This window comes from Ailuropoda melanoleuca, chromosome 4 (assembly GCF_002007445.2).
Source record: "Ailuropoda melanoleuca isolate Jingjing chromosome 4, ASM200744v2, whole genome shotgun sequence".
Taxonomy (NCBI): Eukaryota; Metazoa; Chordata; class Mammalia; order Carnivora; family Ursidae; genus Ailuropoda; species Ailuropoda melanoleuca.
In genome coordinates this window covers 61,235,941-61,259,817 of record NC_048221.1, presented here as the reverse complement: position 1 = coordinate 61,259,817, position 23,877 = coordinate 61,235,941, and the positions used below count along the sequence as shown (strand labels likewise).

At 49.7% G+C, this 23,877-nt stretch overlaps 1 protein-coding gene across 2 annotated transcripts in view; it reads right to left on the bottom strand.

Annotated features, from left to right (window-relative positions):
- Positions 1-827: 827 nt before the first annotated feature.
- The window catches only part of UXS1 (UDP-glucuronate decarboxylase 1), a 94,489-nt gene continuing 71,439 nt past the window's right edge, over positions 828-23,877 (bottom strand). The window contains exons 10-15 of one of the 2 annotated variants that reach the window (XM_011231156.3): positions 19,544-19,663; positions 11,950-11,993; positions 8,311-8,371; positions 5,845-5,902; positions 3,847-3,950; positions 828-1,685 (exon numbers count right to left, since the gene is read on the bottom strand). In XM_011231156.3, the coding sequence (XP_011229458.1) occupies positions 1,554-1,685; positions 3,847-3,950; positions 5,845-5,902; positions 8,311-8,371; positions 11,950-11,993; positions 19,544-19,663 (519 nt within the window). In that variant the 3' untranslated portion in view covers positions 828-1,553. The remainder of the gene's footprint in view (positions 1,686-3,846; positions 3,951-5,844; positions 5,903-8,310; positions 8,372-11,949; positions 11,994-19,543; positions 19,664-23,877) is intronic. The other variant, XM_002913504.4, reaches the window with a different exon arrangement.

The window sequence follows — 23,877 nt, the reverse complement described above, 5'->3', positions numbered from 1 at the left end:
TGATTCTGAGAGGAAAAACATGTCCAATTTAAAAAAAAAAATCCCCAAGTGATTGTGAAGGGCAGGCGAGTCTGGCTCACCCTGGTTAGTTATGGAAACACGTATTCTGCTCAAATGCTCAAGCTCTCATGGTGCCAGGTCAGGTTCTGTTGCTGTTGCGCAGAGCCAGCTGGCTTGGAAAATGTAGTTGCTCTAACTCCCTGCATTGTTCTCCCATTTATTACAGAAGGAACACAAAACTCCTAACACTGGAGCTTGAAAGAATTCTTAAGAAAGCAAAAGCTCTTGGGGCGCCTGGGTGGCACAGCGGTTAAGCCTCTGCCTTAGGCTCAGGGCATGATCCCGGCGTTAAGGGATCGAGCCCCACATCAGGCTCCTCCGCTGGGAGCCTGCTTCTTCCTCTCCCACTCCCCCTGCTTGTGTTCCCTCTCTCGCTGGCTGTCTCTGTCTCTGTCAAATAAATAAAATCTTTAAAAAAATAAAAAATAAAAAAAAGAAAGCAAAAGCTCTCAAAGTTTTCACTCAGTGCGCCTAGTTTACAGATTTTACAACAAATGGCACTTCTTTTTCTCCATCTGGTCTGTGCTGTCACAGAAGGACACACAGCGATTCAAACCCTGGGTGAGACGGGAAAAGTCTCTCCACACAGCAGTTAATATCATGCAGATTCAGCCCCAGGAGCAGAGCAATGTTTTTAATATTCACTCATCAAGTTACATATACCAACCTGGATGTTTTCGGATTTTTCCTTTAAATTCTGCAGTATTTTTCTTAGCAATCCAACAATGCACTGTGCAAAGCAGAGAGCCAATCTTTAAAACTGCAAGTGTGTTTCAATATTTTATTAAAATAGCATATTTAACCACTGTTAACCAAGAATACGTTACCTTTGTCCACCCCCCCCCCCACACCCCAAATACGCAGCACAACACAGTAGTGATTTCAAATATCCTTGATCGTGATAACCAACAGAAGTATTTCAAAGTCAAGTTTGCAACTAAAAACTAGACCTTGGAAAAATTCTGAATTAAAAGAAACATAAAGCTCTCAAACAGAATTCTTTTATCTGCCTGAAGAATAAATGCCGGTGTGTCACCCACCTGACAATACTGCTAAATTTGCTTTTTTTTTAATGTCCTTTATGCATAGTATAATGTCTCATTTATAAGTACCCACTTTTATAAATAAAATTGGCATTTTTCACCCCATTTAATGTTCCTTTTCAGCTTCACAAAGAAACCAGTAAATAAAACTGTCAATGACAGTCACGACATATGCTCTCATAGCAAGATAAAAAACGTGAAAATACGCAAAGATGCATCTACACTATTTTACATAAAAAGACAGATTTTAAAAAGTGCAAGGCAAAATTTGCAGTTTTCTGAGGGGAGTTTTTAGGCACATCCATTTCTTTAAAGCAAGCTTCAGAATGAAATTCCAGTTTGTTCTTCATGACACCTGTTTTAAGTCTTTCTTTAAAAAAAAGGAAAAAAGAAAAAAAAATACATCCCATCAGTGTGAAACGGAGTCTCCCGTCCCGAGAAGTGAGGTTTTCAGTTATGGCGCGTCCGTCCTTTTTTTATTCTTGCGGGCTTTGGTTTGGGGATGTATTGATTATTTGCCTGGTACTCGAGTTCTTTACGGAAGTAGTGGATGGCTTTGTTTAGACCTTCTTCCAGGGGGACCTGTTTAAAAGAGAAGGTGAGAAGGGGAGACAAGGTCACTGTTGAAAGAAACAGCAGACATGCCCGGGGCCTGAAGGAAGGAAGTGCTAACAAGCGGTCCGCCCTCTGCAGGGGCACTGCGGGTAGGTCACATGGCATCACGGCTGGCCAGGAGAAGGTCCTTCCAAAGCTGCTTTCAGAACACACTGGGCAATTTAACAAATCACACCCCTGACGGACATAAGATGAGCTCTAATCCCCAAAGACCCTGAACCATCTCTTGCTGGTTTGGGGTGTATCCAGTTTGAATCAAACACAAAGAGCACCTGAGAATAAAGCCCTTGTGTGTGTGCCTTTCTTTCAGAAGTGTGTGATGGAGGGAGGGGGCCTTGGGAAGCACCCATGTGTGACCCACACCCCTCACTCTCCCACGGGACACTGACTCCCAGTGACCTAACAGGCTGAGTCTGAGAAGAACCCATGGCGACACCAGGAAGCAATCTTAATTAAGAGCCCTCACTGCAGCCAGCAAGAAATCCAACTGGCCGGCCGTGAGAAGAACAAGGGGAAGTCAGAAGGGCAGTAGTGCCAAAGGGCACCCAGAAACTGCTGGGGGAGAAGGGTATGCCTGTTACCTTGACTGTGGTAACGGTTTCACGGGTATAGAAATACATCAAAACTTATCACGTTGTACATTTTAAATATAGGCAGTTTGCTATATGCAAATTGCACCACAACTGCACTGTCAAAAAGAATCAAGAAGGGAATATGACTAAATGCTTCTTTGGGCAAGATCCCTCAAAAATCACTAATGAGCTGAAATTAGTAAGAAGAGAAACTAGTGGTAGATGCCTCATCTAAACTCCAGAAAAATAAAAATACCAACATACCTCACACAATATAAAAACAATAGTTACCACATGGCGAGTGTGCATTTAGCTTTTTAAAAAACATTTTGTTTAAAACATAGGCTCTACTCACAAAAGGACCAATGGCAAAGGCCTTCTAAAAATGAAGACGTGCACTTGCTGTTTTGTGCGGTGGGAATTCTGATGTAATAAATTTTGTCTGGGCATGACCCTCTTTTTAGTGCACTCAACAAATCCCTGCGGCCTTCAATCACTCAGACCTGTAGATCCCAGTGACAAAATGAGATCGGACTGGAACTCTCAAGTCAGACTCCTTTAAGGCCCAACACTGTAAGATTCTACTTGCTCAGCTCTCTGGACGGCAGCAGAAGAGGCCACGCCAAAACATGACTGTGGGAGCCCAGGACACATCACTCCCAAATCTGCCACTTTGGTATATGGACCGTGCTGGGCTCAGGCTCTTGAACAAGTACAGGGCGAGGCTGTCTCTGAACTCCTCCGACCAGCCCAAACGCAGGCCCTCCAACAGCAACTCAGCTGTCCTGAGCCCCCTCCTGGAGGTGTCATCCACCAGGGAGCACTGACTCTCACCGCAGGAGAGGGCCCTAGACACGGACACCAGGGAAACTGTCACTGGCCTCCTATCTTCCCTCTGTTCTTCTAAGGGCCCAGTCACAGCTCTTAAAAATCATTTACTGTCCTCTAGGAGGCTCATGAGTCCCTCTTCTTTCCCTATTAAGATGGTATTTAGGCCTAAATTCTAAAGCCGCCTCTTGAGTCACTTTTTTTTCCCTGGGGGTCTCCCATGTCTACCTGCAGGCTGCCCGCTAACCCACCTGCACACCTTCCCACAGGCCACAAGGAGTCTGTCTAGGAACAGAAAGGCATGGAGGGTCACTGCTCCCTGGCCTTCACACTCTCACACTCCCAACCTGGTGTTCCACCCTCCTGGGAACTGGGGTGGCCCTGCTCGCCCTGGTTCATGAGGCAAGCTCGCCCAACCCTGCACATCCAAGGACATCCTGAGCCGAGTGGAGACAGGCAGGTCAGCCAGGACGACCCAGGCCCAGAGGGCACGTGGCCATTGCCCTGGATGCTTCTTTCACAGAGTAAGCCATGTGCGTGTGCAAGTTTACAAAGGCAGACTCCACGGTGGGCTCCCATTTCCCCCGTCACAGAATGAGACACATGAAAGGAGAAGTCATCTAACAGCCTGGAGAAACCCCTAAGTCCGGTCCGCCCAAGCACGCCAGTGCCTTCGAGGACCCGCCGTGGGCCACTGTCGACGGGGCAGCATGGGGCCATGTACTCACCACGGGCTCCCACGCCAGCATCATCTTCGCTTTTCTGATATCCGGTTTTCTTTTCTGTGGGTCATCCTGGGCTTCAGAGAGAAACTGAATCTCACTTCCACTACCTGAATTAAGAAAAAAGAAAGGTAAGAGAATCACAAACCACTCTGGGTGGGACTTCTACTGTACCTCTCCATGCAGTGAATAAGGCTGCAGCTGACAGAACGCCTTCTCACGGAGTCACTGACTCACATGGGGGACTGCACTCTGGCCCCACAAGAACTGGGTAAGAGGCAGTCACTCTGCCTCTACAGGCCTGAGTCACCCCAAGGAAAAGGGCAGGGCTCCCAGGCAGACCACCCACCATCAGCTAACGGAGCAGGCATGCCCACAGAGCCAGACTCCAAAGTAAAAGTGGCAAATGTGGTGTGCGGTCATCTGTGATGCCGACGGCCCCAGTGAGCCACACCTGAGGCATTCACGCACTGCAGGAGCCCCTGGCCTGGAAGTGGGCTGCCTTTCAACTTGTTTAACCAAGTCGAGTGCAGGAGGAATGACCGTGGGCCAGTTCTGGGCTGATGCCTTATGGAAGACCTAACCATATATGCACCTGCAGGGGTGAGCCCTGAATCAACACATAAGACATCTAGCTACCCTGCCGCAGAGATCACGTGCAGAAGGACAGAGAGCCTAGCTTGTCCAGCACCCTAGTGGGGCCCAGACCTCACTGGCCAGCAGAATGAAGCCACGTGAGGGACCACTGGCAAAGACCTGCAGAGGAAACCCCCAGCGGAGGCCAGCCCTGAGCACAGAATGGCAGACAAATACAACAGTTCCTCTGCAGTTTGGGGTGGTGTGCTACTCAACCTTTCACAGAACTAGAGTGACTGCAATGCCCGAGGATCTTGTCAAAATGCAGATTCTGATCCAGAACACATGGCTGGGGTGTGTGAGTCTACATTTCTAACAAGCACCTAGGTGACGCTGAAGATGCTGGCCCCAGGACCCCAGTAGGGGTAGAGGTTTTGGATGGCCTAGATCCCGGACAAACAGTTAGATGAGAATATCCCTTCCTAGCTCGGTAGAGACAGGCAGACCCAGAGTGGGAAAGCTGGGGAAGCGGATCTCAGGGAGGCTGCTGGGGCCATGAGATCCTGCAATTTATGCCTGAGGAAGGCCAGCCTCCCTCCTGTCCAAGTGTCCAGAGCTGATAAGAACATGCTGGTAGATGATAGTTCCAAATCAGGAAGGACAGCCCCAAAGAATCAACCCAGCTAAGTATGGGGTTTGGACAAGTACTCCAGAATGTCCTACACATCATGGTTACCCTAGTCTAGCCAGCCACACTCTAATCTAGCTGTGTCCTGACTCAAATTTCTTGATCAACCATGGAAAACAGAGACCCCCCCCCCCCAGACTTCCCAGAGCTCTAGGAAGCCTGTGATGTGACAAAGGGCTCACCCAGTGTGCATGTGCAACACAAGTGCTGTCTGAAAACACACAAGCTTCTTGTAACTTTCCGAGCACGCCCTTGACTGGGGATACTCCCAATGTCTACACTGCTGCCAACATATTGTGACCAGGTTGGCCGGAACTGCCAAAAACTCGAAAATCGCCAACGGATTCCATCAGAAACTCACAAGCTGGTGTTGCTCCCTCCTGGCTCTTCGAAACCCATTCTCATCACTGTCCGTGTTTGGCAGGTGTTAACCTGTCACCGTGCAGAGTGACCTACCACCACCGCATCTCAAGCCCTGGGAACAAATCTACTCCTCCCACTCCACCCCGACCTGCTGATACAACTGTGAACACAACCAACCTCCCTTCCCATGCCCCTTCATCTTTATCTTTCCATTACTTAATTAAAGAATCAGAAGACAATTAAGTGTTCCTGATAAAGTTCTGCTTTTTATCCAATTCAATTAGCTTGTATTAATTACACATTTTCTAATCAGGGTGTTATTAACTGATAGGGTGAGTGCAGCCAATTTCACTCAGCGATGTGTTTGTCTTACTTACCAACAAGGTTTTTAATTAACTGAGCAAATTCTAGGATTGTGTGTTCTTCCGGGTTCCCCTAAGGAAGAAATGGTTGCTGGTTATAAGTGTCATTAGAATAGCACAGACCACCACCCAAACCACACGCATGTCTTCCAAGTATCCACAGGCTGACTCTGGATCTTGGAAAGTCACGAGGCTCCTGCCTCTTCATGTTTCCTCGGGTGCCTCCCTGATCCAGATGATGACTGACCCACCTAGTGAAGTACTAGGCTATGCCCGGTCCTGCTTTTGTCCTCCAGACTAACTGTCTGTTGACAAGAATGCCCCTCGGCTAGGTCAAGAGTAACTAATATGGACACCTAGTACCTGGCCAAGAGACAGGACGATTTCTGTATCTAACGTTACTATAACTGCATTGTCACTTTACAGAAGTTTGGGTCTGCAAAACAAGCTCTCTTAAGACACTATCTTTTCCTCAGGGTGCACTGTGTCAACAAGTTGAGCAGTAACAGACTTGCAAACTTGCACGTGGGAGCCGTAATGGAACGGAAAGGCACTCGCCGATGACGGCTCTGGGTAACCAGAGGGAAAGCCTCAGTGTGGTTTATAGAGTGAGCTTGCCTTTAGGGGGCATCAAGGAAAACCATTTTCACCTTTTCTTCCTTCTGTCACACAAGACAGCAGCCACTGTCCCTCTTCCCTTCCCAATCCTGCTACTCTTCTTTGCCACCCCCACCCCCTCGGAGGAGAACACCATCAAGTGTGACAATTAGGTGTCCTACATACGCTGCACTCCCAACTTCCTGGTCTGGCCTGAAGCTGGAAGGAAAGAAAGGCAAGAAGAGACCCTAGTTCTACATACGAGCACCAAGAAAGGACTGACTAGCAAAGTGGAGTGATGGGAACTTGGGAGGGAAGGGCCCCGTCTTTGTCAGGCCTACTGGCAGACACTCTTCAGATTTCAGGGAAGACAGGTTTCTACAAGGGACGGGAGTTCCCAAAGGGCCCTGTGTCAAGGCCCCTCAAAAAGAAAGAAGGAACCTAGTATCTAAAGACAAGATTAGGGTTCCTTGGGGAGAGGGGAACATCACTGACAGCATGCACATTTTGAAGGGCCTGGAGCAACACCCAGGATGAAGGTGGCATGGCCTTTACAGCATCAGGAAGGTAAATGCTCGAAAGAAACTGAGGCTTACAAGACATATCTCATTCTGTTTCTAATATCATGTTTCTTGAAAAGTGCAAAAAGCAGCCCTGGCTGAATGCTTGCAGCCACCAGCACCCATAAACTGGTCAACAGCCCAACAAGGAAGGGAGCGACGTCTCCACCTTTTCTATTTGGTAAGAACTCCCTCCCAACTCAGTGAAAAATGAATGTGACAGAACATGTTTCAGATTGCCGGTTACAAAGAAAAGTACAAAGAAAGGTTTTTGAGTGAAGTGGTTTTGAGGAATCAGCAGGCATGGCCACACCTGTGAACCTTAAAACCTTGTAGGACGCAGGAGAGGAGCTTTGGGAGAAGCACCTGAAGCGGACTCCAAGGCTTGTCAAGGTGAGGCCATGGCTCCCGATAAGCTAATGCCAGGGGCCGTTGGCCGAAGCAGAACACCTTGAACGATGGACAGTCTGCACTGCGCACTCCACGTTTTAAACGAGATGGAATGAAGCTATTCAGAGGACAGTGAGTGAGTGGGTAGGAGGACTGACATGAACACGAACTCTGGCTGAGAGCTGGGGAGGAAAAGACTCAGAGGGAATGACCCTGCCCTCCAAATCCCTGGAAAGTTACCTTGCTGCGGAGGCATTGGACTAGCCTGAACGGCCCCCACACTGAGAAGTAAGGCCAGTAGGTAGCTCGTGGAGAATGATATTTTAGTTCTAAATATAAGGAAACACTTCCTGCCAGTGAGAACCGGCCAGGGACAGAATGAAGTGCTTTGAAGAGACACACATTCACCAAGCAGTAAAACTGTGTAAAAACACAGAGCGAAAGAACCTTACGATCCCTCCAACAGGGAGACTCTGGGACCACAGGAAGCAATGAAGGAAGAAGTAACAAAGGTGCCCAGAGCAGCGAGCTGAACTACAGACGTGATCAGAACCTGGGAAATGTTCTTAACCTCTGTGATCTAAAGCTCACTTAATCAAGTCTTACAGAGATTAGATTATGCCAAACAACGGAGAAACGAATGCACACAAAAAACTGTCCACTCACTGCCACCAACGGCTTTCCCTAACCCAGTCCTTCAGGATGGCAGAGGTGGGTGAGTGTTTATCACAGCACTCACCCATGCCCTGCAGACACTTTACTCCTTTGCACACTCTTATTCTGTGCTTCCCCCCCTCTACTATTCAGCAAGCAAACACACACACGCCCTACGTGTGTTATGGCAAATAAAGTGAAGGGGGCTGTTCTTTATGGTTTCACAAAAGCACGAAACTCTGACCTGTTCCAGGGGCGTGCAAGGAGTGGACGTACTCACCAGGTTGACCGGGCTGCTGACGTTGCTGTTCATGAGAGCCACGAGGCCGTTCACCAGATCGCTGGAAAAGAACGGAAGGCAGGGTCAGGCGTTGCCTGGGGCAGTGTGCAGGTGCCAAGCAGAACCACACCACCTCCCGGAAGAAAACCAAACCCCAAATGGAAAGCCGATGTCAAAACAAAATCCTGCAAATAAGCGGCGTTGAGAATGTTCAAGTATTCATGGATGATGACAGGATGTCTGGGATTCACTCTCAGTGCGTGGGGTAAATGGGAATGGAAGCGAGGATGGGCTTAAGTTCTCTACTTTCATATATTTCTGAAACTCTTTAACGATTGAAAAATAAAAATGAAATAGACATACGCCCCCCAAAAGATGGTGTTAATACAGTTTCTGATGAAAAGTCCACGTTTAAATGTGAGCCCACATAGCTGGTCCATATGAAAAAGCAATGATTTGAGAAAACAGTAAGACCCACTGAAATGAATGCACTCCAGTATGTAATTCTCATACTGGCAAATCACAGATAAAGCCAAACAACACAGTGCTGAAATAAACCAGACCGCTGCTCCCTGTCCCTCAACCTTCAATTCCCCACACCACCCCCTCCCCGCCCCCCGCGACTCCTCGCATGGAACGGTCGGGGGTCTGGATGTTTCGGATGGATCGTGACCGACTGGGCCATGAAGGTGAAGAGAAGTAAGCAAACTTTCGCTTACCAAGGTTTGGTTCTTATTTTCAGAGGCTTTAAAGTGTGGCTCTGTTAAAAAAAAGTTACTTCATAAAAATGACACCTCACTGCTGCACACGAGCACGTTCTCTACGTCTACTTTCATCAGGTGTACTTCTCAGAAGCTTTTAAAGTTCTGTTCTGGGGATCCAAATGCAGTCTGTGTTGAAACCTTCCCCTCCTCCTCCTCCTCCATCATTACCAGAAAGGAGCAGGTTGCTATGGTCAACTTCCAAAACAAAACCTGTTTTTGCTTTCCTTTTCATCCAAAAAAAAAAAAAATGGGGGTATGGGGTATTTGGCAAACTGTTTTCCGAATTTTTGTTTCCGATGATTGGGTATTTTAAGTGAACATGCCTAAAGTTCGTTCCATTCTCACAGGTCAAGCACAAATGCAAGTAACTGCTGACTTTGGATGACTTTTCTAGAAACTGGCAAAAAGTCACTTCATCACGATGGCAGTAATTATTATCATATTACATCACAACACGTCTCTCATGGCATAGGTCTCTGCATATTCGTCAGAAGACGTTAAAAGCTGCCATTCCTCAGCACCCACAATCAATTTTAATACTGAAACGGGGGGGGTCCACATGAAGCTGGAAGACAACGGACTCATGCAAGCATTCTCGTGGCAGGGGCACGCATCTTTTATGTAATCAACTGGCAACTTTTAAGGTCAAAATTGCATAGATCACACCCATTTAACCTGAAGCTCTTTAAAAGTGTCATTTTGACAAAGTGACTTTTTAAAAAAAGGTAGCATGCCTTTGTTATGGGGATGAGGCCGTAACCTGACCGGGAAAACGTCAGACACGGTCATGCCAAGATGTGAATGTGTATGGGATGAATACCCAGCCCTCAGGAACCGGGAACTGCCGCTTCAAGGCAATGGTGGATTCTGGAAACGGTTGACTTAGTAAGGCAACTATGGATTCAGACATTGTGCATTTTTAAGTACAAAATAAATTCTGTTTCTAAAAAAAGGATCCCAGCTTATTAAAACTAGCAAAACTGTAAGTTATCTATCTCAACTGAGTCTTAAATAACAAAACCGGGAAGTCAGGAAAGCTGCCTGAGTTTGTGCGCTGTGGAAGCACATCCGGGCAGGCTGTCCACTGCGGGCACGTCTGCTCCTGAGCTGGCACGGCGTGCGGCATGGGCATCGCTGAATTCTTAACATCTTTAATTACCGGCAGGAACAGTCTGAGGCTCTTCAAATGAATTTTGTATGTACTGCCTTTGGAGTAAATGAGCACAGTTAGGAAGAGTGAGTTCTAAGTGGTTTGCCTTTTACTGCAGACTCCCTGACACTGCATGAGCTGTCACAGCTGGAGAAGTTTGGGGGCCACCGGTGAGGTGGCTCCAGGTAATGCCACGTCACTGACAACCACATGACTCCCTCAGGATGTGCACAGACCGGGGCAAGGGGTTAGGTGGGCGAAGGCGGGTGGGATGGAAGGTGTGTTATTATGAAAAGAAAGTACTCAATACACAAAGTCCAATTAAGATGGTCCAGATATAGAAATGTGGCTTGATTCATTTTCTCTGAGCACATGGTTCCTGGGGTAAGTGCTTTGAAATGAAAACAGTCCTACAGGGATCCTGTTATTTCCTGGTTAATCTCTTCTTAGCATAACCAGGCACCAAAGTGTGCCAGTTCTATTTTACTCCCAGGCTTTTTGTCCTGCTTGGCAAGACACTCATGGCTGGGGAGAAAAAAACACTGACCACGATGTATGCTTATTCATAGCTTTCCTTTAGACTAAATGTGAAAATTGACAGATAATTTAGGGAAAAAAAAATCTACAGTGGCTGTTTTTATTTTTATTAATTTTTTTTTTTTTTTTTAACTAGCAGTTCTTTTTCTCAAAGAGACTTCTCCCCAGGATTCTCACATAATCAGACAAAGTCTACGTGGTTCTCTGGCTGAGGCGGCGAGACCTCCACCCCCACTGCTACCACTTCACGTTCACAGCACCCCGGGATGCCCTCGGGACACACCAGGAGCAGCATTCTCGGACTGACAGGCATTCCAGGGTATTTACACTGCAAAGTGAAAATAAATGGTACCAAAATACAGAATTGGATTTTATGATGATTCAGGGTATCAGAAACTTACACAGAGTTCATAGTAACCGTGTCATGTGGGGAAATATTTTGTTCTACGCAACTGATTATAGGGTAACTCTTCTCCTAGAGTCCAAACTGCATTTTTAAATGTCACCAACCGAACTGACCAACAAAACTACTAGACTTAGGAGGATTAACAAGAAAGCGATAATAATTACCACTGTGACTATTCGACAAGGTTCTCAAATGTATTTTTATCTGCATTCAGGTCCCACATAAAATCTGACATGAGGACAGTCTACCTTATCTTTCCCTTAATGAAGACAGTCACCTGCCCCAGAAAGCCACGTTTAAAATGGGTCTGATTTCAGCACTTGTAGGTTTGCTGGATGATGAAGGCCAGCTCTCCAACAGGCGTGATCTGAAATCAAGTCGCCCTCAGGAACTGGGCGAGTTTCCCTACGGAACACTAGGTGGCAGTAAAAGATTAGCACGAGTCATGAATGTCACAGACTTAACAGGTAGAAGTTTAACTTTTTTTTTTTTAAGACTTTAAGTAATGTCTACACCCAGCATGGGGCTCGAACTTATAACCCTGGATTTAAGAGTTGCACGCTCAACCAACTGAGCCAGCCAGGCGCCCCTAAAACTTTACTTTTGACACAGAGAACCCCGAGGGCTTTCCCATCTGAAAATTAAAATGGATTTTAAACCAAGCCATGTTAGAGATGTGAAAATAATGAACGTGTCGAACAGACGCGGGCTGTTTGGTCTACCCCGCCTCTGCTGGAAGCAGCGCTAAGGCGGAGCGGTGCGCTGCGGGCCGGCTGCCTTACCTGACGTACTGGAACGCCCTTGTCTGCGATCCGGACCCGTACACCTAGGAGGAAAGCAACAGTTAGGCCTCCATAATGGGAAAACGGGGTTCCTTAAAACTCCAGGGGCACAGACTGGCCTCAGAACTGACACCGAAGGGGAGGTGATGCTACAACTCTCTCTGTACTTCCAAGTTATGCCCCAACAGTGGGAAAGTCACGCATCCATGCATCAGGTTTGTCCTTCCAAGTTAGCAGTGGAAGAAGTCGGCTCCTATTACAACGTGATGCGTCGGGGATTACGTTAGGATCTGGGGTCTCCGAGTCCAGCAGGGTGACAGACGCACTTACACAAGCAGGAAGCAGCACCTAGAACGCGGGTCCTGCACCCTGCCTGCTGGCGCTCAGTCCAACCAGCCCAGAATCTCTGGGGAGGCGGCAGCGGGCAGCCCCGGCTGATTCTAACATGCAGCCAAGTTTGAGAATGACCAGGGAAATTCCGGATAGGAGACGGAGGTGGTGGAAGGAAGGGAGGGGGAGGCCCTCATGCTCCACTTGTGTCCCCTGTACGTTGCCACGTCTCCAGGCCTGTACTCGGCTCCTTTTCTCCACAGACCCTCGTCTCAATGTTCCCTCCTTGCGACACACCTCCGGCTCGTCCCCCAGCCAGAATGAACGGCTCTGCCCTTCGTGCTCAGCCACCCTCCCCCACTCCTCTAGACTCTGCCACTCACGTCAGCTTCCCAGGCGGTGAGGTCCTGGGGTCAGGCACAGTGTCCGACTCACCTGCGCCCCACTGTGCCCATGAACATGCACTGAACAACAACCTTGTGGGGTGTGAAGTTTATACCACTCAGAACGGAGAGACTGAGACAGAGGCTCTTTGAGGAACTCCCTCACCCTACAGTCACAGAGAAGGAAGGAGCCAGGGGGTTTTTGTGGGCTTGCTTGCAGTGGTGGAAAGCTGGCAGCTGGGAGCAGATACTGCCTTCTAGAAAAGCCTGACTTCCAAGTTCAGAACAGAACAATGCTGGTGCCTCCTGTCACTGGCCACCTGATGCCAAAGAGGAGCCAGAGGCCAACAGCTCCATAGCCCACACCAGCCCCGCTGGCCTTGCTTTCCAAGCAGGCTCCCCAGGGCTCAGGCCATCAGATTTGAGAAACAAATGAGAAGGAACAGGACAGGGAAGAAAAGCATGCCTCATAGGGACCCACTGCCTTTTTCTTTTTTTGAAAGCAGGTTTAGAAGGCTGTTTTTGTTATCTTAATAAGCATTCGCATATACCAATGTCAAAGGGGCACCAGATTTACCTACTTAGGCAGAGGCTCCCCCAGTGAGAAGGGGCCGGGGAACTGCTTTACAGAGGTTTCTTTTTTTCTTTTTTTTAAAAGATTTTATTTATTTATTTGACAGAGATAGAGACAGCCAGCGAGAGAGGGAACACAAGCAGGGGCAGTGGGAGAGGATGAAGCAGGCTCATAGCAGAGGAGCCTGACGTGGGTCTCGATCCCATAACGCCAGGATCACGCCCTGAGCCGAAGGCAGACGCTTAACCGCTGTGCCACCCAGGCACCCCTACAGAGGTTTCTGTCTACAAGACACAAGTCTTTGGCAACAGCCAAACTCAGTAAAGGAACGTTGAAGAAAGATGAATGGGCCTCTTCGCAGCAGACTCACCCTTCCTGGGCAATTAATTCTGCTTGAACCTGATTCCCTGGTCTTGCTGACCCTTCTGATACGTTTGGGCAAGTCAGAAGGGAAGCCACGGGCCCAATAAGTAGGAAGAAGGATGGGGGCTGGGGGGTAGGGGGTCCGTCCACGACTGCATCGCTGGTCTGTCATCCTGGAAATCCACCTGCACCCGGGGAGTCCCGCAGGTGGGACACCTGTTATTATTTTTGTACAACCTCATCACAGATGAAGTCAGGGAAGCTCTGAGTGCTGCAGCAACTGGCATCCAGGAGAGTAAAATCTATCCTGACTCCAAGTTCAGGAATCTTTTCCTTACCCCACTGCATCAAAATCTCAGAACCGCCTGTACCTCCAGCTGTCAACTATGGCCCACAGGAAGCTGGCACTGAGCCATGCTCCCATCTCATTATAAAGCATCAGATCTGCACAACACCCATCAATCTGTGTTACAGCATCCTTGATGCACAGGCCTGTGGGTGTGGAGCTATACTTCTGGTTACCTGCATGGGCCTACCATTCCTGGGTTTGCTCAGTCAAGGCAGAGACCCTCCTCTGTCTCCTTTCTCGGCACTTTGGCACCACCCCTGGTCAGGTGCCTGCAACAGGGGGTCTGCTGCTGTGTGCCAGCAACACTCGCAGAGAGCCCACGGCACGTGCAGAGCAAGAGCGGCCTTCACCACGCCTCTGAAGGCTTGGTCTTCCCTCCCATCAGCCCTCTGAGCCGTGCTGCACCGGAGCTGAGCCCACAGAAAAACACGCGGGGGCAGCTGTCCATCCCAGCGGATGTGACGGAAGGAACGTGGCCCAGCACTATGCGCTGGCTCAGCCACGGCCAGGCAGAGGTGAATGGGCCATCAGGGTTAGGGCTCTGAAGAATCACACCAAACACCTTCTCAACAAAAGGAACAAGAGAATCAGTGATGGCGACGTTCAGTGGCTTGTCACAAGAGGTCATAAACCTGAAGGTTTACAGCCTCGCACTGGGAAGCCCAAAAAAGCTCCTGCAGGTTGAAATAAGCTGCGTCTGCCTTGTTCCGTGCACCCTCCTGGAGGGGGGGCAGTGATGGCCAGAAGGTCAGGGAGTCTTCAGGCGCCCTCCCTACCTGACAACATTCCCATAAGCTGGAGGGGCCTAGAGCTGAGCTGTAGGTACCAGAGTCGTCGGGGGAGCTCAGCCTGCTCCCTCCAGGTCCAGTGACAAAAGCTCCTCAGCAGCACCCCCACTGCAGATACCCTTCCGCTGAGGTCCCACCTCATGTCCACATGGGTGGCAACTGGGCCTCTGGGGAAAAGCCCCCGTTACAGAAGGAGCCATTGGAAGGCCCCTCTCTCCAGGCTGTGGCAGGAATGCATGGATCTTGGGGACCCCCGTGCACAACTCTCCTGGGTCCTGTCGATAATCGACCTTGAAGATGTGCCCCAGAGCATGCATGTAGTTAAAGTGCAGTGTAAGCGGGGGCCTGGACCCTTCCTCCCTGACAGCCTTATAAAGTCCTGTTGGGTTTAAGTTTCTGCAGTGTGTTCTACTGTTCACCTCTATTTTGGTTTAAATCAGCCTCCCTACATACATCTCGTCTTCAGTATCTACAATACGACAATCTCTAATTCCTGCGTGTACTTTTACTCTGCACGCATGTAACGTGAATAAGTAAAAAAGAGTGTGTGTGCAACAAAGGAGATGAGATCCCACCTCCCCCAGCAAATACGCCCACCCTGACCTCAGGAGCAGCTGAAGGCCCTGCACACCCCTTGCCCGATGGTGAGGCACACCAGAGCAGAGCCCAGACCTCACTTACAGACCTGGACAAAAGCAGATGAGTGCCAGATGCTACAACAGGAGGAACACAAAGTCTAGTGTGGACAGTGAGCACCCTGCCCAGCTCCCATGGCTGCCTTGTTTTCCTCTATCAGAAGACGGCCAGGCTTTTAGCAGCTCTGGCTTCACTTCCCAGAACGACAGAGGTGCAAGCAGATTCAGCTCCCTGCTCAGTCTGGGTAACCAGGGTCGTGTGCAGGTCAAAGCGGCATGGTGATTCCGGAATCACCGAAAGGGAGAGGTAAACCGGTGGGTGGACAGGAGCCAAGAGCACAAGGAGTAGTACCAGGGAGCACTGCAGCTGTGGGGGGGCTGCGGACAGACATACAGATCACCACAGGGGAGCACTACAGAGGAGCCCTTTGGGAGAGAACAACAAACATGGGGGCACGAGAAGCACTGCAGGGGAGCACAGAAACATGGGGGGTATGAGGAGCACTTTAGGGGAGTATGAATACTGCAGGGGAGCACTATAGGGGAGCACAGCAAGCACCACGGGGAGCTTGCCAGAAAGCTTGCCCAGGAGCATAAGGAACGTGGGGGGAGGGAGTGAGGCATGAGGAGCACAGTGGGTTGGCATGGGGGGCACTATGTCAACCCCAAACCCACTGCTGTGCATGTGCCTCCATGAATGAAGGCCCAAAGTTAGGGGTCACTTCTGATACCACACGGTAAATACAAAGGGTAAATAAAATGTAGACTTTGGTCTAAGAAGTATGGTTTCTCCACAATTTCCCTCTAGAAAAAACATCAGGGCTTTTTAAAAAGATACAGACTGTGACTCCAAGCCCAATTCGGCCACATCTGAAAAATCCACCTCAGTCAAGCTGTTCTCTCTCATTTGCAAACTGGAATAAATCACAGTAGGTGAGAAAGCAGAATTAAACCCTAATGTGAATGTGTGCATGCTCACATGTGACTGATGAACTCAAGTCTCTTCAAAATAGACTGAGCTGGCTCTACCTGAAGCATGCCATCTATTTCCCAACTTTCTTAACTGAACACGGTATTTTCTGAGCTTCTGTGCGCTCAAGCTAGAACACAGCTTGTGTGTGTGACTCGCAGAGCTCAGCAAAAGCTTCCTCCAGCTACCCTGACAGACCTCTGTGACTCAAGATGGGGGGACAGGCCCAAAGAATGAAATTTGCCCCGAGGTAAGATAACAAAGGGCTTCGGGAAGAAGCAGCTGGAAGGCAAGCGGTGACAGTAATCCAGTTTAGAAAGGAGAAGGAGAGATACCGCGGGGTCACGACAGAGGTCTCTGGTCTTGGAAAGAACATGCTGGAAACAGAGCGGGAGAGGAAAGCATGGATGGACCTCCTGACTGTCCTTCGTGGATAAACAAAGCGCCCCCGAAGCTGGGCTGGCCTGAGAGTCAGGACGCACGACCCCCTCCTCCGGAACTTCTCCACAGCCGCCTGACAAAAGCAAGAGATGCCGTCTCAACGGGACAGCAAAGGGTGAAGAGTGAGCGGCTTCATCAAAACACTGAGGGGACACAGAGCTCTGTGTGACAAGAGGGACCACACTTCTGAGAGGCCTCCCTGAGGACTCCTGCCACCAGAGGCACCTAGAAAAGACGAAATGCTGTGTCTTGGACTAGCTGAGGTCCTGCACGGCACCAGCCACCCCGCTCCTCGGTCCCTGGCACTGAGGCGACAACACATGAGTTACTGCCGGCTGCCACAATGGGTGCTTTCTTGGGCGGGCCCACCTGACACTGGGCCCCTGGCTGCCGCCCAGGAGGCATCAGTCACGAAGCCGCTTCTCAGAAGGCTTTCCCAGTTTGCTCTGCCAACAAAGCAGCTCTGACCGCGGGTGTGAGGAGACTTAGTGAGGGCAGTGGCTAAAAAAGCTCCAGGAGTGTCTCTGAGGGTGAGGAATTCTCCACCGAGCAGCTGGCTGAGGGGTCCCCGTGCAGGAACCCTTGGGACCCAAACAGCAGACAGAAGGGGAGCGCGGGTGAGAGGCCCCTTCACCTTGCAGTAACACTAGGATCACTACTTCCAGAACAAGCCACAGAGCACTTATGCTCATCACAAAGGCAAGCAGCCACTCTAAACCCAACCCTTAGCTTGACCAGCATTTATCACATGCCACCAGGGCACCAGATACCCTCCTGGCAGCTCAGGACATGGCCATGAATGAAACCAGTTCCTGATTTCAAAGAGCTTATACCCGAAAGGGGGCTGGGGGCTGGAAAAATAACACTTCAGTTGCCGAGAAGTGCAATGAAAACAACAGAAAGCATGGTTAAGAGCGGGTAGTGGCGGCTGGGTGTCATTACATATAAAATGATCCACCGCTCCCCTAATGAGAGGATGACTGAAGAGGGAGATGCCTGGAAGGAGGGAGATGCCTGGAAGGACTGTGCTCCTGGGACAAGTGGGGGCAAGGGGCTGAGCTTGCAGAGCTGCAGGGGTGAAGCTGGAGTGCATAGGGAGGCCCACGCATCATGCTCTCAGCAGATGAAAGCCCCCTGGAGCTGCTGCTTTTCTTTAGAGGCTCCCCTGGCTGCTGGGTGAAGAGCCCCTGACAGGGAGAATGAGCGGCTAGGAGGACAGGGCAATAAAGTGGGGGCACACGGCAGTGAGGCCCAGGGGCAGTGGGAGAAGAAGTGGATGGGGATGGATTCTGGATCTGCTTAGGGCAAGACCACCAGGCTGTATTACCAGAGCAATACATGGTGTGAGAAGAAGACGACCCAGGGCGACCTTGGCCTGGCCGTCTGCAGGCCCTCAGGCATAGAGCTAGCAGCTGGTAGGGGGGAGGGGAGAGCAGGAGTGGGGCACTGACACCCTGAGATGGGGTTGGGATTCACCTCTCCCTGCATGTGTTCAGCAAAAGTCACCTGTAACAGGTGTCTTGCCCTGGGTGGGGGTGGGGGCGAGCATACCATTTTGTAGCAGCTTTTTGTTCCGAATTGGCAGCAGTGTAGCTAACCCACCAAGAAGGAACGAGCACCATGAAGGACGGTGATCAAGAGCAGAGGCTCCGGCTCAGACACCGGCAGCCACGGCCCGGCCACGGAAGCCTGGGCTTCCTCTAACCTCCATGCTTCCGTCTCCCCATGTGGACAATGGGCTGATAACAGAACCTGGGCCCCACGCGTCTGTTGTGAGCATCAGGCAAAGTGAATTAATGGATGTGAACATCACTGAACAGAAAACAGTAAACTTACTCTACTGAGAAACAGACGGACAGATGGATATGTATGTCCGTAGAGCTGTAACTTTCCCCTTGGAAATCACTAAGCTGATAAGGAAACCCTCCTGCAGTTTTCGGAGTAACAAGACGCAAACAAGTGTTTGGATGCCCACCAGCCACTCAGCCTGAGAGGACGCAGAGGCCACAGGGCTGGAAGAGGACGCTGAGGCAGACAGGAGGAGGAGGGAGGAGAAAAGCAAGAGGACAGAGGAGCTAGAAGAGGAGAGGAAGGAAGAAAGCACTGAGAATTCAGCAAAACCAAAGAAAATCAACCGAATTGATTCAGCAAACCCTTCATAGAGCAGGAGAGGGCCACTCCTCCCTGAGGAGAGGACAGGGGGTGGTGGGGACGTGTGTGGAATGAGCCACCCACCCTAACGCAGGGTGGGTATCTGAGGGCACCGGGCTGCTGGTGCTCACCCACCCCCACCATACACTTGAACCACTGACCCCAGATGACAGAGGTCCAGAAACCGGGCTCCAGAAGCCTCCCTGGCTGAGCGTGACTAGCAGAGGGCATGCTTCTGGGCATCACCAAGAAAACTGCCAAGACCTGCCCTAGACACCTCATTTCTCAGCAACCTGAGGGGCACCAAGGGTACACATGGCCCTGGCTACAGCCCGTGGAGCAGGAGAATGTCTGGAATGGCTGGCAGGCTGGTGGGGGCAGACACGCCCCGAGGCTCCGGTGGCAGCCCATGCACTAGGCAAGGCCACCAGGGCTCCATCACTCCTCTTCTGCGCCTTCCCTCCTTGTCACCAAGGGCAGCAGGCTGTACCCAAGGCAAAGGGGCAACCTCAGGAAAGTAACTCCCCAAGCCAAGAGGCACTGCTCCTTTATCGCTTGCTGGCAGACTGCCAACTCTTTCTGCGCCCCACCCCCCCAAGCCAGCACCTACCGTAAGCGGCTCGCCCTGCAGCGCCTGTAGGATGAAGTTGCTGACCACCCGACCATCGTTCATGTGCATGCGTGGCCCAAAGGTGTTGAAGATCCTGGCCACCCGCACTTCAACGCCTTCCTGGAACAGGAGAAGAGGGTGTGGGATACATTTCATTTCACCTCACGCTTCCGGTGCCTGGCCCATAAAGCAAGTCTGAAAGCACTCTGCTTTTCAGTTCCAGATGAAAGTGGCTTTCTGGTTGTATCTATATAATACATTCACTAACAAATCTGAACACTGCACGGAGTTATACCAACTCGAATGTGTCCCCGAGTCCACCCCCATCAGGCCACGGGCATCGATCTCCCGGCAGAGAACCTGCCAGGCAGCAAACAGTGCAAGGGGAAAAAATGTTTGCAGAACATTTTTTTCCCCAGTAAATAAATATCTATTTCCCAAATAGGGCCATGCTGTACAGACTCTTTTATAATCTTCACATGGTATTTCACACAAGTTTATCAGTCAATAGTGACTTAAATGTCAATGAATGTTTAATAGCTGATGCAAAGAAAAATAAGCAAGTGCTTTATTCTGGAAAAGGAGGGGCACACATGCATTCTTAAAGAGGCACACTGCATTATACCCCCAATCTGTTCCAATGGAAAACGAACTTGTTTTAGTGAAAAACTAAAGACAATTCAGCGCCCCCTTCAGGCGATTAGCTGCAAGGCCTGGAGAGATCGTTGCCACATTATTGAGAACCACTATCTCTACGTGGTGTTCATTTTCTTATATGTGTTTTTTAAATCTTTCTATTTTTTTTTACAATAAATATGCATTACTTTTGTATCAGGAAAAGTATATTTCAAATATGTAATCAGGAAAATATGGTTTTTTTACACCCCCAAAGCCTTCTTGAAACTCTCATGCAATTATTAATTTCACAGGCTGCTTCTTCATGAATCAAAAGTTAAATGAATGTTTTTATTACACTCTGAATTAGTGGACTTTCACAGCATCTGCGTTGTCTAATCTGTTTCACCCATTAGACTACGGATGTGCATTTTCCGGGTGTCTGAGGCCAGGCAGGATGGCAGGGTGAGGCCCAGGGGCTCGTGTGCCCTCCAGCGCCACTAACGCTCGCACAGCTGTACCGGACTTGGGAGAGGCCCAGTACTCACCTCACAGGGGGCTCACAAAAGGGAAGCCAATCCCTGAGAACCCCTGGCACGGGCCTGGTAGCAAAAAGCAGTAATTGCTATTGTTGTCTCTACTCATCCAGAAAGTTTTCTTTTCTAATTCTACCGCTTCAGGTCTGGCACAGTCTGGGATCCAAAGGATCCTCAATGAACAGGGCTGATTTAGCAGACTTTTGCACCAGTGTTATGAGTGAGAGGTGACGAGGTGCAGTGTCTCAAGGACTCATGGGGCCTTCCTGTGGCTGGAGCCACCCAGCGGGCCATCTCTGCCCACCGCCGCCTCATCTCTGACCCAGTTACTAGACAAACACGAGCAGTTTTTACATGCACCGAAATCTGAAAAGGTTCGGAAGCACGGATCCAGCATACAGCTCACTTCTAGAAACCAGACAGCTATATTTTTGTTAATTCTTCCCAGCAATGCATTATAATGCTCACGTGAGCTACTCAGGGTCTTAGGATTATGGTATGAGCTATAATCCTAGGTCCATGAATAAATCAACTCCTTTCTCTACTGAACTAACCAGAGAATATTTCCAAAATCGGGGCTGGGGGAGAAAGAAGAAGAAATGTTGATCTCAACAGAAAAGAACTCAAAAAGCATCCACTTGCATTTAATTGTTAAGATGAAGAAATACTCAGAAGTGAATGAATATGGTGTTATTCTAGAAAAAGGCTGGAAAAACCTCATCAGATTTACAAGAGTCAAAGCAACATGCCCAGCAGAGGAAAAGCTCAATAGGCTACGCAAGGTTTGTAACAAATCAAATGCTTTCATCCTCCGGAATTCTCTGTCCTCAGAAACAACCTTCCAGAACACAGCCGTACAGAAGCTGCGTTCTGCAGACACGAACTGGCCAGCATGTACACGGGCTTGTTTGTTTTGGTTTTCCCATTTGAATTGTGAACTTAGGTGCCTCTGGACCTGTACGGTTGCTGGGGTAGCGAGCATGCTTTTCTGAAAACTCGAGCTCTCAAACTCAAATGAAACATAACCCCAAGGCTCACTCAACTTAAGACCTTCTCTCCTCTCACGCACTGGCATCTCCTAGAGATTGTGTACGGCTTCATCAGGACACAAAGGTCACCCCCATTCGGCATGCACAGTTCCTCAGCCCTCATCCCCTGGGATCCCGCAGGGGCCCCAAGTGGGAGGGCGGACCCGCCAGCAGGTACTGACAAGGATGCTTATGGTGGCAGCCCAGTGGGTGCTCACATCCACACCCTGGACGAAAGTATAACGACTCCCCATCTCAGGCCTGAACAAAAGGTCAGTGTCCGACCCAAAGCCTGCTTCCCTGAACGAAAACCCAGAAAGTGCCGAATGGGCCGTGATGCCTCTTCAGGGAGACCCTCCTCTGCAGGACCAATAAGCAAACACAGGCACAAACTCTTAACTCATATTCAACGTTCCATCTGCCAGGGGCAGAGTCCTGCTGGCTACCGGCTGGTACACGCAACAGTGATTCAGAAAAGGAACTGCTGGGTCATTAAGAATGGCTGGGTTTCCCTGTGTCCGGTGGTTTTGTCCCAGATGGGGATCTGGAGTCATTCACTTATGATTCCAAGCATTAAGAAGTTTTTGTCAAGCATCAGGACAACTCCTCCAAGTTCGAGTCACAGCAACATAAAACCAGGAGAAACTTAAGAGAAGACAACGCGCAGGGCACCACTCGAGTGAGTGTATGTAAGCACACACAGGTAAAGAGCACGTGGCTTGCTCTCATAACTGGGCTTCAGAAACAGTGGCCAGGCTACAATAACATACAAGCCCAGATGGGTGAGCTGCCATCGGAATGTCTCTTTCCCTATTTCTAGTGCCAGGAGGGGTGAGCGGGTTGGTAGGCAGGGCTGACTGATCAATCAGCAGTAACCCAAGAGATACAGTGATGTTTGGACAAAGACTCTTTCCTCCCCCAAATATCTCCAGAGGACAGAAATGTTGCCAGTAGGGATTACATGGGCTCTCCCTCAAAAGCTCTCTTTTAAATGTGATCATTCCTTGGGGAGTACTGTCTCAAGCCATTGAACACCACAGTATGGTCACAGTCACTGTCTGCACTATGGCAGGTGCCCGAAGATGGAACACAGAAGCCCCGCATAGGGGGGAAGCTGGTGCTGACCAAGTGCTGACCATCTGCCACCCCCTCTGTGGTGCAGACAGCCTGCCCTGAAGGGGGTATCTAAGGCAGGGATGGGCTCAGAGAAATGACAAAAAGTGCCCCCAGGTACAATGGGCCTGACTTTGTGATGCTTCCCTAATCTTCCTCACGCCTCCAGGAGAAGCGCACACACATCACAAAAGCAACAGGGCCGTGAGACCCTGAACGCTGACTGTGTAATTCCCCTATGGCCTCTCCTAAATGCATCCTAATGGGGTCTGCTCCCTACCTGGGGAAAGGATGGAGGCCGTTACAGAACAGGGAGCAATCTTGCTGAGCATGATTCTCCAAGGTATTGAAAAGCTGCAAGTCACTCTCGGTGGTGGCAAAGGGACAAGGCCATACAAGGTCAGGGGACAGCAGTGACGTGTCTGTCTGGCAACCTCCCTCAACAGCCCTGCTTTAGTCTTAACCATCAGTCCGGAGTGTTCGGTATGCAGCAGGCTAGGCCAAGGCTCACAGCAAGGCCAGGAGGGGTCAAGTACTACTCCGCCAGTTTCTGGGTGTGGAGGGCAGGTGCTCAGCGAGCAAGCAGCAGAGCCTGCAAACACGGTGACACTAGGTCTTCACCCCTAAGGGGCGAATACTACCTTCAAACATTTGACTTGTTAGCTGCTTGCTGAATATCCATTTTTTGAACTAAAATATACATAACAACTATTTGATTTTTAAAAAGTATTCTGATGCCAAAAAATAAAACAAAACCCTTGAGACCACTGGGCTAGATGATTTCTGAGTGTTGTGTCTTTCTGCTCTGCCAATCTACAGTTTTAGGAACAGCGGCTTGTTTTGCAGACTCAGCCCGGTGGGTGGGCCACAGCCCCCAGACAGTCACACTCATGCAGGGCCGGGAGCTCAAATGCACACCAACCACTGACCACAGCATGCAGACAAGTCCCCACATTTAAAAGCACTGCATCCAAGTGCACAAAGAAAGTATACTTTAACTCCTCTCTGACAAGTTCAAAGGACAGGTTTCTCCTGGTATCCG